Below are 15,626 nucleotides of genomic sequence, written 5' to 3' on the forward strand. Positions count from 1 at the left end.
AGTTGGGCTGTGATAGCAGGAACCTGAATTAACAGACTGACACAAGTGAAGTGTGTTTCTTTCTCTTGTGACTGTCTGAGCAAGTGGGGTGTCTCACGAAGGGGTCAAGGTTCCAGGCTTCTCCTCTCTTGCCATTTCTCCATCCACACTGTCCAAGATGGCAGACCACCACCAGGCCATGTCAGGTGGAGGGAAGGGGAGACAGAGAAGGTGAAGACACGCCTTTCCCTGTAAGGACGTGACCCGGAGTGGCACTCACCATTTGGTTCACTTTTGGCTGGCTGGAAACTTTCTTAGTCACATGAAAGGAAAGTTGGAATATGCGGCCCTGATTTGGGGTATCCATGTACCCACTAAAAATTAGGGGGTTCCGCTACTGTGAAAGAGAAGGGTAAAAGGATATACCGAAAGAGAACTGTTAGTGTTCCACTCTAGCAGCTATAAACTTTATTTCATTTGGTAAGTCACACCATGAGAAAGTTTAATTTTACAGTTGCCTTTTGTTAGTTTGATGTTACTGGAAAATGACATGGAATTTCAAAACGATTTAATTATGTTTTTTTAAACCTGGCTTTGACCAACCTGGCACTTTTCAGCTTTCCAACCTTCTCTCCCCGTAAACAAACCCACCCTCTGCCCCCAGAATGCCACCACTGCCACTTATAACTCCCACTAGTGGCCGCTGTTGTCCCCATGTGTCTTGAGGAAGGAGACATCTCTCTTTTCAGGTTGGTGTCCATGCCATTTCCCAATCATTCATTGCAAGGCCAAGGTGGTGAGCAGAGCTGGCAGCCTTTATGGGGCTGGGAGGCGGTCTCCCTGGAGGGAGACCCTGCCAGGGGCAGAAGTCACCAGGGTAGCCAGGAACACAGATGCCTGTTCTTGGTGGCAGCATTGCACAGACACAGCGAACTACTGTGCCAGCCCTAAGGATTTTTATTTTGAACCTTTTTACCCTTGAGGTATGAAATGAGGATTAGAGAATTTGTTGCATATTGGTTTTCAGGATTTATGAGTACGAACAAAAGAGAATTCACACTCTGATCCTTATGCAAAGAAAAAAAAAAAGCAGACATTCTTTCATTTGGGGGAAACATAAAGGAGTATTCAAAAAAATGTTTGAATAAAGCCCTTTGTAGCTTTCTATGGCATACATGAATATTTATAACATTTAGGAGGTAGACTAGCAATGGATTAGAGGATAATATGCTGGCTGGCTGCCACTATCCCAGGCTGCATAAAGCATGCTGATAGCCACGCTTGCTACTGTATTAGGAGGTTGGTTCTATTTCAGACATACCCATATTTAGGTGTATTTATTTATGAACATTATTTTAAGATAGTCATTTTATTTGGAATGAGAAGCATGGGGCAAAGCTTCTACACTCCTGGAAACATTAGCAGAAGCTAATTCATTGAGGAAAGAGAAATGCTTTGAATTCTTTTATTTCTGTGTCACTAATTATGGCATTACATAATTAGCAACGATATGTTTTCTATCACCAATAATATTATTACAAGATCCGTGGAGAAAGCACTAGGCTTATATCAAGCTATGGAAAAAAGAATCTCCAAGTAACAACTGAAATGTTCAAATACATCCAATTCTCAGAACTTTTCACACAATAGAAATCTATAAGAGGACCTTGAAAGTTTATTTCTTTATCTAGACCTCACAAACTGGGCTAAATGCGATTTTCCAAAAGATATGTTTCATAGCAAAGCAATCTGTGTTGACTGTTCAGGCAAAGGATTTCACCAGGAAATATAAAGAAATCCAATAAATAATCCTTGGCCTTTTGGAGATTATATATAGTTAAGAAGGTAAAAGCATAAAGACATGAAATATTAAAAGAAAAAAAAAGATCTAAGAACTAGTTCACAATAGTAATAAAAGAGATATCCAAAAGCAAAATGCCAGGAGAGGTAACTTCATACAGCTATATCAGGAGGAAAACAAAACCATGTTAAATACAATAACATAATACAATCAAATCCAGACTTGTTACTCTGAGCACCATACAGCCTCACCTCACTCTTCATCTCCTCTGTACTCAGTCCAAGTTGGCAAGACCAACCTTCTTTCTTTTTTTTTTCCCTGCCTCAGGGCCTTTGCACTAGCTGTTACCTTTGCCTGAAACTGTCTCCCTGCTAGTCTTCACCTGTCAGACTCTTTCTCATCACTCAGGTCTCTGCTCATGTGTCCCCTCCCCCGAGTGGTCTTTCCTGACCGCCCTTCAAACATTCTTCTCTCTCCCACACCCAGCATTCTCAGACAGATAACCTTGCCCTGGCAGCTGGTTTCATAATCTGAGACAACCTTCACTTGCCTCTCCATTGTCTGTCTTCCCCACTAGAATGTAAGTGTCCTGGACCAGGTATTTATCTGTTTTGTTCACTGATATTTCTCCAGCTCTTAAAAAGGTGTCTGGCACGTTGTAAACATGCAAGAAGTACTTGTTGAATAAAAGAATAACCCCATCCTATTTCAGTGTTGGACCTAGTGAGATAGGACAATACACTGAAGCATTTGTTTTCTTCTGAAACATTTTTAAAGGATTTTATATAGGGTCACCTGGGTGGTGCAGCTGGTTAAGCATCTGCCTACACCTCAGGTCATGATCCCAAGGTCCTGGGATTGAGTTTTGCATCAGGCTCCCTGCTCAGTGAGGAGCTGTTTCTCCTTCCCCCTACTCTTACACTCTTGCTCACTCTCTCTCTCTCCCTCTCAAATAAATACATTAAATTCTTTAAAAAAAAAAAAAAAAAGCACTTTGTAGAACAAAGATTTTATCCAGAAATGTTTTCTATTTTATTAGAAAATTTGATTAAGCAGAATGTCCCAGGCATTTTTCATTATTGACAGTTTCTGCAAGATGACTCCCTTAGCCTTCTGTTCCAGCGTGGACATTCTTCTTCTCCCCTGCTCTCTGTGGTGCTGTGTCCAGTCTTCACCATCCTTTCCTGAATGCAGAGATGCATGTGCAATACTCTGCATATGCCTGGACAGGCCCCTGAGCCACGAGGTCCTGTGGCTGGGAAATGTACAATGTATCACGAGCATCATGTACATTTCATGTGTGTGTCTGTATGTCGCATACCTCTTGGATAGAAAGATCTGTAGCCAGGGGATGGGGCTCAGGGCTCTTCCTCTGTACACCACAGAGGCTGGCTGAGCTCCTGGGCCTTTTTGTCTTCTACTTCTGGTCCTTACTGTGCACTTAATTTCTCTCGTGGACATGATCTTTGTATGTGAGAACTATATACATTTCTAGATCTTGTGGGAAAAAAACTCCTGTCCAAAATATATGAGGATCTGAGTAAAATAACCAGGTGATGTAAGTGTGGTTTTACACATGCTCGGCAAGGAATAACTGATGGAGATTCTTTATTTGATAACACACAGATGGGGACAGAGTCAAATCAGTAGGGACAGAAATAAGAAAAGAAGAGGCAGTGTGGGAAACAGGAAGAACACGGTTGGCAAAGCTCTAAGGGGAAGAGAAGGAAAGACAGAATCTGCTCAGGGTAGGCATTTAGAAGAGGCCTGAAGTCCAGGAGCGGCTTCTCAAAGGCCTCAGAGCAGAGAGGCAGCCTGGCCTCAGAAGAGGGAGGCTGTTCTGGAAGCTGTCTCTGTGTGGGAGGGAGGTCAAGAAAGTATAACAGGGCAAGATGGCATTGCCTGCAGGGCCTGCTGGTCTGAACTTGAAAAGAGACATGAAAGTCTGCTCCTCTTCAGGGATAGGAGAGCTAAGGGTCTGGACAGAGGTGGCCAGAGAAGCTGGAGACAGCTGTAAAGTCCTGCCGGGCTCTCGGCTTATCTGGACAGGCGTGAAGGTGTAAGTTGGCCAGCTCACTCCTGCAGGCTGGAAGCCGCCTGAGAGGTAAAAAGGGAGGCCCAGTCCCAACGGCCCAGCCTGAGATGAAGCCCCTCCGACACTTCATCGGGTTCAAGGGGAATAACTTAAGGAGCTGGAGGGAAATTTGTGCTTGGGACCATAGCCTCAAGGCCTCTTGTCTATGCCAGGCTGGATGGCAGACAGCCCCTTCCTTGGACAGCCTCTTTGCCTGTAAGCCTGACCCCCAAGAAGGACATTTCCTTCCGACTTGCTCTGTTTTCAGTTAACAAAATAAACACACGAGGATAGGTACAGAGCCCTACACTTGCCACCTGCTTTTCCTTCCTGAGCTTCCCTCTGCGAGTTCACATCCAGAGGGAGAGGTGTCAGCCTTCGTTTGGGCCTGTCTCCCAGCCTCATGGGTGAAGAACTGCGTGAACATATTAATTTGTGCAAATAAACCCCAAAGACCTAGACTGAGACTGGGTCTCTGGAAAAACGGTGGCTGTGTGCAATTTAAAACCTTTTCCATGGTTCTGACTGCGGACTGCTTTCTTGGTGAGAGGGCCCAAGCTGGCCATTGGCAGAGCAGAATCTAAGGTGGTGATTCCCAGCAGGGGGTGGGGGGAGCCCATGGAAGTCCTGTCCGGTGTGGAGAGTGGGGTTCACACTGCCCCCCCTACACTGGCTCAGAGCACCTTCTAAATAAAAGGAGTGAATTCTCCTTGCTTGGCCCCTAGCTTACAAACTGCTGTTCTCATAAGCCTGTTGCTAAAGGGCGTGTGTCATAAACCTCAGGTTTGCTGAGATGGGGAAAAAAGATGAGAAGCTTTGCCTTGGAGTAATCGAGTATTTTCTCACTGGCCCGGCCCCACTGCAAAGCTGACTGGCCTGCTCCAGGCAGGCCAACCGGCTCAGGCACGATCGTGAAACCTAGGGTGTAATCTTTGGCTTCATCCCTGCTGCAGCCGTTGGATAACAAAGCCTGTGTCTCTTTAAACTTCGTTTCTGCCAACCTTAACTGAGAACACGGGCAAATACGTGGCTGTCCGCCGTCAAAAACAACATGTAAGGCTTAAGTCCCTGAAGGACTGAAAGACTCTTAACTAGATAAATGCAGAATCCTCCACTGTGGTCCAAGAAAGCAAGTGCACGGCAACAGAGAGGGAAGCTGGGTCCAAACAGCAGCTCATGAAACAGGCTCGAGGTTTAATTCGCTAGTAGTTCGACAATGCCAGCAATGTGACTTTTTTTACATTGTGGGCTCAGATATATAGCCTCATTCAGACCAGGGAAGGAAGATAATCATTCTTCGGCTATCTGCTTTGCTTAATCTAGGGCACGATGCTAGAGGCTGCCCTAAAGAGACCCACAACTGTCAAATTGTTAAACTGAAAATTGTTAAAGAAACTGGGAATGTTTAGACCAAACCAGAATAGACCTGGGGGCAGAGGGGTGAGGAGATGTCCACAACGGCTGTCTTTAAGTGTTTGAAGAACTGTCCTAATAAGGAAGAACTAAATGGGGCGCCTGGTGGCTCAGGTGGTTAAGCTTCTGCCTTGAGCTCAGGTCATGATCCCAGGGTCCTGGCAGTCCCACATAAGGCTCGCAGCTCAGTGGGGAGTCTGCTTCTTTAAAAAACAAAACAAAACAAAAAGAACAGGAGGAACTAAATGTGCTTGTTGTGGCTCCAGAGCTCACAACTAGGATCAGTGGGTGAAAAGCAAAGGGAGACCAGCTTTGACTCAGAATGATAAAGAAATTTCTAATAGTCAAGAGATGTATAAAAATGAAGGTGGCTGTCCTGGCAGGAATGAGTCCCTCTCTGTGGATGGGTCCAAACAGCCGGAAGCTGGTGTTGCTAGGCAGGCTCTGAAAGGGATTGTGTACCTTGCAGACACCTGAAGAAGGGAACCTCTGAAGCCTCTGTCATGGGGGGTGGTGGGGGCTGCTTGTAGGTGCAGTGATTAGCAGCTTACTGCAGGTGTCCATGGGTGCAAAAGTGGGTGGAGTTAGTGTCCAGCTAACCCTTCTCCAGCCTTGCAAAAGCCTTCTGCAGGTGTGCGTCCCCTGGGATGCCAGCGGGGTTCACGCACGCTTATTGCACCATTGCCAGGGTTTACGGGGGGCAGCGTGACCATGCAGACCTCACAAAAGAAAACCACGGGCCTCATTGCAAAAGCCAGATTTGGATTTCAAACTTAAACTGAAGTTACCTTTGAGGACAATTAAAAAGGAAACGTCAAAATTAAAACCATTGTTAAAATTAATCAAAGATTTAGAAAGGTAGAATGAACTCCAGAGCTGGAAATTACTGATTTAAACAATTGTTCTCACATTTTAAACCGCATAATGAGCTAAAAAAGATGAAGCCTCAGAGTATAGCTGTAAAGAGTAGTCTAAAACCAAAGTCAGAATGAAATGTTTTAGCTTTCAAAACTAAAAAGCAGAACAATTACTCCCTGCAAAATGGTATAGGAAGAGGTTTCTGACCCCTGCTAATTGTTTTATTATTCTTCAGAGGGGCACACTGGCAGCCTTTCCCGGGGTTTTCGGTAATTACACTCCATTCAATATCTGAAGAATTACAATAATTCTACGCAGAATATACTTGTGCCCTTCGGATGCAAAGCCGAGAGAAGTGAAAAAACAACTTAAAGTAAATTAGCAGGGAAATTATCATGATTCCTGTTTATTTCAGGGCTCCATATATCAGAGGCTAATTATACATTGTATGTTACATTTTCTTAGAGGTATTTGTATTTCTGGTGCTGATCAACGGACACGCTGGTTTCTAGGGCCCTTTATGAAAACGAAATTCCAACTTTTCCAACTGCCTCTTTGTGTGTGAGAAATGATCCAGTGCAGACATGTGGCACCCAATGTTCCCAGAGTCCTCAGAGCAGTTGGGTTCAGCAGAACACTTAGAATGCTAAGTGTTCACATGTACGTCCTTCAGAAGCTTCCACTCTTCTGTGAATTTCTTTTCCTGCCAAGCAAGCTGGGGTTTTTTGCTTGTTTGTTTGTTTTTACCCGTAGAGAAGCTTTCTCGAAGTCATTTTCTATACTTTGGCAAGCTAAGGGCCCATGAGAGACAAAAGCAAAGACTGGAATTACATAGCCACTCAGAGATAAGAAAATCTCTTTTCCTGGCTGGAGCCTTATCAATTTTCTGCTGGTGTTAGAATTAATCTACTATCTCTGCTGGACCCCCTTTAGAGTCTGAACAGCAAAGGGGTCCTGAGACAATACACAGAGCCTGGGGGGCCCAGCTGCCGTTAAAATATCCCGAGCGAGAAATGTACATCCTAGCTGAGAAATGGTGCGTGGGTCTCACCGATGTTTTTCCTCATGTATCTGCCTTTCCTATTTTTTCCTCCTTTTTCCTTTTGTCTTAAACTAAGTTGAGTGTAGTGTAAAAAAATTCGCTTATAAGTCTTTATGGCAACCAAAACATCAAGAAACTAAGAGGATCACTTAGTGACAAAATTTAAAAATGTTACCTAAATTATGATCTGCTCATAAGATCGAATACCAACTCATTTTTTTAATGTTTGAAAATGCACGTGGCATGGAAAACAGTCACAATGCCAAAATTTCTATCAAAACAGAAAGATGTATGTACACTACGACTTCAGTTTTCTGAAAAAGATGCTTTTACATATTTATTTTAAAACATTAGAAAGAGGGGCGCCTGGGTGGCTCAGTGGGTTAAAGCCTATGCCTTCGGCTCAGGTCATGATCTCAGGGTCCTGGGATGGAGCCCTGAATTGGGATCTCTGCTTGACAGGGAGCCTGCTTCCTCCTCTCTCTCTGCCTGCCTCTCTGCCTACTTGTGAACTCTGTCTGTCAAATAAATAAATAAAATCTTTTTTAAAATAAATAAATAAAGCATTAGAAAGAAATGTACCAAAATGTAAATGAGGTGATATCCTAAGTGATTTTTACTTTGCTCTTAATGTTTTCTGCATTTTCTCATTTTCTAAAACGGGCATGAGGAAGTGTGACAGTCAGAAAGGGAAAAAAAAAAAAAAAGGAAGGAAGGAGGGAGGAAATCAAATAATGAAGATTAACATTAAAGCACATACATTTCCGGGGTGCCTGGGTGGCTCAGTGGGTTAAGCCCCTGCCTTCAGCTGAGGTCATGATCCCAGGGTCCTGGGACCGAGCCCCACATCGGGCTCTCTGCTCAGTAGGGAGCCTGCTTCCCCCCACCCTGCCTGCCTCTGCCTACTTGTGATCTCTGTCTTCCAAATAAATAAATAAAATCTTAAAAAAAAAAAAAAAAGCACACACTTCCTGCTGGCAGATTAGAAGGGTCGGTGATGCACAGTGTTTACCCAAATGTGTAGGTAGGATAGTCTGATTGTATTCAGTCAGTAGAATCTAATACCTCATTACAGAGTCCTGTTTACTGGGAGGAGGAAAAGCTAGCCCTTTTCCCCATCTTGGATAGTTACAAATTCTCTGACAAAAGTTTACCATGACCTTGGGAAGGGATGGTGAAAACTAGGCCTGAGGGGTAAGTCTCAGAAACAACAGGCTGATGTTTATGTCAGAGGCACAAGCGAACAGCTGGATGAGAATTATGTCGTGAGGATTCTTCCTGTGGGAAGCACCTTGCTTATGTGACTGTAGGTCCCTCTTTCAAGTCATTAAACCGGTTCTACGTCAGCCAGTGGCCTCCAGATAGTCAGTGTCTCAGAACAGGCTTTTTTTCATGGTCCCAGGTATTCCCACGATAGATAATGGCTTGTTTTCTTTTATGGATTATACGCTAACCTTCCCTGCATTTCACTTCTTTTTTTCTTTATTCTTTCTAGCGCATGATTGCAAATACTGCCAGAACAGTGAGATACTGCAGGAGCCAAGCCTTCAGTAAGTTAAATGCTGCTGTGTGCCATAATCTTGATCTGGGTGATCGAGTCCTTTTTAATGAGGCTATGGAGATATTCTAGAAGTCTGGACGATATCTGATCTTGTCAGGGACACTTTGGACCATGAATGCCCATGAGATAGGGGCCTTGCGTTGAAGGACTTTCTAGTTGTAAAACCTGAAACTAACCCTAGGAATATTGTTTTATGAATGAACTTCAAGAGAATAAATGTGCTTTTTCTGGTGTGGCTAGAGACAGCTAAGACACCATTGCCAACAAATCCCGCCTCAAACCAACTGTGTTTATGACTCACTGCTTGATGTTGAGAAATTCACATCAATTTCTGATGACTCAGCTCTGTCGTTTATAAACCGGGAAAGATATTATTTATTGTCTCTTGGGATGTTGCAAGAACGCATTTATATGTATAACTTGTTTGCAAAAGGCCCCATAGCAGGAATTCACTATTATATTTCTAGTATTCCCAGGTGAATTTAAGATGTTCCTCCTAAATCTGAACATATGGCACCGTAACTGGTACCATACAGTGCTTTAATATAAAACTATTACTACTAATAAACAGTGATCTTGAACTGGTGGGGATTAAGTTGCATCACAGCACCAGATCATCCTGCCAGACCAGCGCTACCGTCTCCTGGGCTGGGACTTGGGGTGGGGTGGAGCTTCGGGTCCCTTCAGCTGGGCTGGGAGTCAGAAGGCCGCCCCTATAAAGTTCTTTGCTAAATTCATTGTATGAGTCACTTGAAGTCATTTGGCTTATTAAGCCAACGTGATAATTTGAGATGGACGTGCTGTGGGGCTTACCTCCCCCCCCCCCACCGCCAATCAAGTAAACCTTGTTCTAAGAGACTAGAAGTTTCTCAGCTTACGAATCTGAGCTATCTTTACCCTTCCTAGCCCAGGACTGGCCCAAAGTGAGGGTTGGCTAACACAGGATGCCAGACCTGCTAAATGTTCATTTGTTAATGTATAAAGGAGGAAAAACCTAGGAAGAATAATCTTAACTCAGGGAACAAGTAGACCTTTAAAATTCTTATTCAAGTGGTCATGCTTCCTCTTCCTTCCAAAGTGAGAATAGTCTTGTACATCAGCAACTATCGCTGTGTGGATTCTAGAATTAGAGTGTCTCACATCTCTTCACCTAGTAATTTACGGTCTGTGTAAAGACATGGTCTTCAAGCCGTTATACAAGTGAGTATGAGAAAATCTAGGTGATGTCAGTTTACAACAAGACCCATGAATCCAGGGCCCTTCAGGAGGTCCAGGAAGGTCCTGAAATTAAACACAAAGTTTTTGTGCCTGCGAGGGTTTGTAGCTTTGAGGAGATTCTTAGTGGTTTCGTAGAGCAGAAGAGCTGCTGTAGACTATGTTTTGTTCCATAAGCCTCTTGGGAAGTACAGCCTACATTCTCCTCCATCTCCTAGAGAAGTCGGGGGTGGGGTGGGGTGGGGAATTACATAGCTCTCCGTAAGATGCCCACTGCGTTGGTTGAAGTTATCAGGAACTGCTGGTAAACAGCAGCTGCTCAGCGCTGAAGTCAACAGTCTATAGATAAAGCTATAGGAATAGATGCGTAAACATTGTGGGAATATGTACAATGTAATTACAGTATATTGTACATGGAGAGTACACTGCCAGGGAAAAGCGAGGAATTAAACACTGTGGTATTATTTATATGTGATAATTATACTGATGAGTTTTTTCTTAGAGTGAGTAGGGGCCTTTGTAACTTTGCTCTGCTTTTCTGTGTTCAGACCTGCACCCCTATCCTCCACCCCTGATGCAGATGGCATTCCAACGGTCTCTGCGAGTGATGCGTGGATCTAAGCAGAGCAGATGGACTGCAGAAGGCAGTGGGTTAGGAGGGGAAGAACCCTGGCGGGGAGGCTAGACTCCAGCTCGGTCACTCCCAGTGTCCTTCTAGATGACAGCCCCATGCTGCTGATGCATCTGTGGGGCGAGGTGGCCCGGGGCCCGGAGCACAGGTGCTGGGTCTAACCCGAGCATCTTCCCCCCTCTTGTCTGGAAATAATGTCACCGTTGTGAAATGAAGAGATTTCCCAGGAAAAGAAATCCAGATCGCACATTTCTCTAGAAAAGTAGGAAGATGGGGCAACTCCGGGAGGTGCCCTCCTGGGGGAGCTGAGGAGTCCTTTCCAAAGGGAGCCGTGGTTCCAGTTCCCCACCGTCAGATTTGGCTTTCCTCCTTCACGTAGATTCTCTGCAGAAGGCTCTGGGCCCCTGATGCTTCTTTCAGCCTGGTTTTAGAGAAAGCTGTTAACTTCCGAACTCCCCGGCTCACATGCGGGAGAGGGGGAGTGGATGAGAATAGAACAGTAACTGGGATTTCAGAACAGGTCGAACCAGGGAATCGAAGGTCTAGCGGACCTTGTGATTTCAGCCCGCGTGCGCAGCCTCAAAACGCACACGTGGGTGCAGGAGTGCTGCATGCCAGACTCCAGTAAGGAGGAGAGTGGGACTTGCTAATCTCACTGCCTTGTTTCAGTTCCACCAGGGTGTTCAGCGCTTTTGCTAGGGGCTTATGAACACCATGTCTTTTTGCCATCAGCCCTCATCCTGTATCAAAGGGGGCAGAGAGCTGAGTGTGAGACACAGGTGGGACGGAAAGAGGAAGCAATTTTAATGTATAACCGATGTAGAGCCATCAAGTGACGCTCTCACTTTTATTTGGTGCCATTTTTTTTTTTTTAACAACATGCAGTACAAAGGAAAATGATCAAATAGGTGATTCCAGGGAAGGAAAGGGTGAGAGAGAGGAGATGGACATCTATTTCAGTGAATATGGTATGTTGAAAGATTGCAATGGAACCTTGGAATCCACGATAACTGTAATAAGTAATTGGAGGAAACAGAGCTGTGTCTTACATGCATATATTACGCAATGCCAATTTGCTCTTTTCTCCTTCAACAGACCCCGATGCAGCACAAGCTAGTAAGAACCATCAGGATGTCCGGAGTTATGTACGGCAATTAAATGTGATTGACAACCAGAGAACTTTATCACAGATGTCACACAGATTAGAGCCTCGTCGACCATAGACATTTAAAGTGCCCAGAACAATGGTTTGCCTCCAGTCCACAGTTTTTCAAAAATGCCATTTACGCTACTACTGACTGTCTTGTCACTAGAAAATTCTACAAAACAAGCAGACACGCAGCCGGAGACATCTCAGGGCTGCGGCTTACCAGCGTCCTGACAAGAGAAGAAATTCTTTGACTTGCATAAAACGTTCGCACTCTAGCTTAGGACCCTCCAATTTGTGGTCACCCTATTTTATTTCCAATTGTGCCATCCTCTTTGCTGAAATATAAATTAAGTCCCACACGAAGAGCTTGGTGGGAATACCATTGTCAAGAGACATAGCACGTCCCTGATGGTTCTCCTCAGAGAACTGGCAGGGGAGATACGCTACAAATAGCGTTTACGTGACTACGTTTGTGGTGGTCTAGTTTCACAGTTTTTAATCTCAACACCTTGATTTGGAGCATGAGGTTGGAAGGTGTTGAAGAATCATGTAAATCTAAATCATAAGCTGTATTCTAGCATCTTCATAGTCTTACCTCTGAAGGAGTTAAACCCCACCACACTACTATAAAACATTATGGCTATTTATGTAATTTAGGGAGGACTGGTCTGTAATTTCTGAATGATATCTAGAATAATATTTATGTTTACAATGTAACTTTTTTAAACTTAACAAGTCAGGATTACATACATAAGAATTCCACTAAGAAACTCCAAGGTTCTAAAAATTGCCAGCGTTAAAATAAAAAAAAAGAAAGAACATTTCAAAAGAGCACAATATGCACAAAACATTTTTCAAAATTAAAATATTTTCCTGGGCATTAAAAACCTTTACTATTGGCTAATTATTATTACTGATTTAAAAAAAAAACACATATTTTCTGGACTTAAATGTTATTACAAATATCTTAATTTTCAGCAATTGTTTTGCACTTTCAAATAGATTGTAAATAGTTCACTCAATCAATGGTATAGAGTTATTTATTTGCTATATAATAGATATTGTGCCAAATGATTACTTTTTATTTATTTTATTTAGTATGTAATTTTGGAGTACATTTTTTTCCTCTTTTCACAGTTAGGCTACATTTAATGTGTAGGAATTGTATGTATGTATATCTTCTGTAAATAACAGCTAGTATCTTCATTAAATATAATTGTTGACAAGAAAAGGTCGTGTTATTCTTGATTCATGTAATATGGAAAGGGTAACCTTTTGGTATGGGGGGGTCCCAGCTTTTTTTAATTGAAATAAAATTCAGATACTATAAAAATCACCCTTTTAAAGAGCAAAATGCAGTGGCTTTTAGTATATTCACAAGGTTGTTCAACCATCATCACTAATTCTAGAACATTTTCCGCATTCCTGAGAAAAAAACCCATATCCATTAGCAAACGCACCTCACTCTCCTCTTCCCCCAGTCTTGGGAAACCACTGTCTGCTTCCCGTCTCTGTAGATTTACCTATTGTGGACATTTTGTATAAATGGAATTATATAATATGTGGCCTTATATGTCGGATTTCTTTCACTTGGCATAGCATTTTCAGGGTTAATCCAGCATGTATCAGTACTTCATTTCATTTTATGGCTGAATAATATTTGATGATGTGGATATAACACTTGTCAGTTGATAGATACTTGGGTTGTTCCACTTTTTGGTTATTAGCAACTACGGAAAGGCACGATTTTAGAACTGCCTGGTATGGGGCCTCATACCATTTCTCAGTGATTTAAGCACTTAGTAAATATTTGATGAAGAGATTTCTAAAATTCCTTAAAGTCCAAATATGTCTCTATTTTTTCTTGTAGCATTTTCCAGAGTGTGTTCCAGGCTATACTAGTCTCACAAGCTCACAAACTATTCCTCCAAAAACAGACACACAACTGCAAAGCAAAAAACAAAACCAGGATGGTATCTTCAAATAAATTTGTGAGCCCCTGCACAATACACAGCCCATTCTTAGAAACGATTCTCAATATTCATTAACATATTAAAGGCTCTGAGAAGTCCCACTGCAATCCCTCCTAACACACAGTGGAGGCTCATTTTGAGAAATGCTAAAGCAGGCAAATGACTTTCTGTGTTCATTCATATCATAGTTCAAGGTCCCCAAGGGTGTTGTTTTATGCAGTGTTAATCTCCTACTTAGTGGAGCATAATGCCTGGAATTTACTAGAGAATTTTTTTTAAAAAGTCACTGAATAAATTTTTTTTGAAGCCATCATTTTTCAGCATTTCACTGATAGGCCTCAGTATTGGCTGCAAATTTTCACCATTATATAGTTTTCCTTTCCTAGATAATTTTGAAAGCTGAGAAACGAAGCTGATAGCCTCTCCCTTGGGCATTCTTGCTCTTGTTTACTCTTCTTTACTTCCTTCCTTACTCTTACTTTGTTACTTAAAAGTTGGTATCCTAGGTGCGCCTGGGTGGTCCAGTCGGTTAAGCATTGGCCTTTGGCTCAGGTCATGATCCCAGGGTCCTGGGATGGAGTCCTACATCGGGCTCTCTACTCAGCAGAGTCTGCTTCTCCCTCTCTCTCTGTTGCTCCCCCTGCTTGTGCTCTCTCTCTCTGTCAAATAAATAAAATCTTAAAAAAAAAAAAAAAAAAGCTGGTATCCTATGTCTAATAGCCTCTTTCCCCCAATTTCATGGTGACTGACATCTTTTGACCTTTTAATTTAGTTTCAACATTATTCAAAATTAATACATATCCCCTTAGGCTTCCAAATGAGAATAAGGTAGCTATGGCAAAGTAAAAGAACTCACACTCTAAATATGAAGAGTAGTAGCCAGGCAACCTTTCCTGAAGCAGGAGATGCAGTTAATATTTTAAAACTTGCAAATGAGCCAAAAGAAAATGAGAGGCCTACAGGGTCACAAGAAGGATAATGAGGTTTGCTAGAAGACATGAAAAAAGAAGAAAGGATGTTTTTACCAAAAATGCCTGCAGAAAATTATACATGTGAGCATTTAACATATCTACTTAGCAAGGTCACTAGCACGATGTACAAGAGCTAAGCCTTTCCAGCAATTTTGGAATACGATACAGGTTAAATAGATTGCTCCTAAACTCAATGGCATTTCCTCTTAAATATCAATGCAGATCAATGACCACCACTTTGAGGAAATTAAAAGAAATGTATTCTGGTTTTAAAATGTGCTTTTATTTTTTTTAAAGTCAGCATAGGATATGCAGTGTGGTAAAAATGAACCCCTGCCTCGAATGGCTTTCTTTATACTGTCAATCTACAATGTATGACATTCCTTGCTGTGGAATAATCTTCATTTTCTCTATTTGTTTTATGTTGGGGAGGAAGAATTCCTCTGCCCTTCACGGTCCTTGTAGCTGGTCTAAGAATCAAATTGATATGAGACAGATTAAAAGGAGAAAATCAAATTTAATGGCTTACTTAGGGGGAACACCCACACAGACATGGAAATTTTAAAGACAGTCGAGCAAAATGAGGTCTATGTGTCATCTCAAACCAAGAAAGAGGGAATAGGAGGCTGCAAATGGAAGGGATGAAAAAAGAATGAAAAAGAGTAAATGTTTGGTAAACCCGCGTTTGCTGGGCCACTCAGAAACAATGGGACAAAGAGAGGGCTTTGATCGCGCAGGTCTTGCTGGGTTTCTCCCTGTCCGCAGTACGCAGTTCAGTATACCGTGGTTATGCTTGGTGATCGCTGTCTTGCTAGAGCAACTCCTCTGTTTAAACTCTTTCAAGCAGTTGAGAGGAAGGTGAAGAGCTTTCCCTGAATTTGCTGGGGTTTGATTGCTTTTTAACTTAAAATCATCTTCATGCCAAAGTTGCCCACCTTGGACAACCTGCCCTTGGGCC

At 42.7% G+C, this 15,626-nt stretch overlaps 1 protein-coding gene across 7 annotated transcripts in view; it reads left to right on the forward strand.

Annotated features, from left to right (window-relative positions):
* Nucleotides 1-12,448, forward strand: part of RAPGEF4 (Rap guanine nucleotide exchange factor 4) — a 288,137-nt gene extending 275,689 nt beyond the window's left edge. For all 7 annotated transcript variants that reach the window (XM_032355961.1, XM_032355960.1, XM_032355959.1 and 4 more), the window contains 2 exons: nt 8,663-8,717; nt 11,670-12,448. In XM_032355961.1, coding sequence (XP_032211852.1) covers nt 8,663-8,717; nt 11,670-11,797 — 183 coding nt within the window. In that variant the 3' untranslated portion in view covers nt 11,798-12,448. The remainder of the gene's footprint in view (nt 1-8,662; nt 8,718-11,669) is intronic.
* The last annotated feature ends 3,178 nt before the right edge of the window (nt 12,449-15,626 follow it).

The sequence above is a fragment of the Mustela erminea genome, chromosome 8, assembly GCF_009829155.1.
Source record: "Mustela erminea isolate mMusErm1 chromosome 8, mMusErm1.Pri, whole genome shotgun sequence".
In the NCBI taxonomy this organism is placed as follows: Eukaryota; Metazoa; Chordata; class Mammalia; order Carnivora; family Mustelidae; genus Mustela; species Mustela erminea.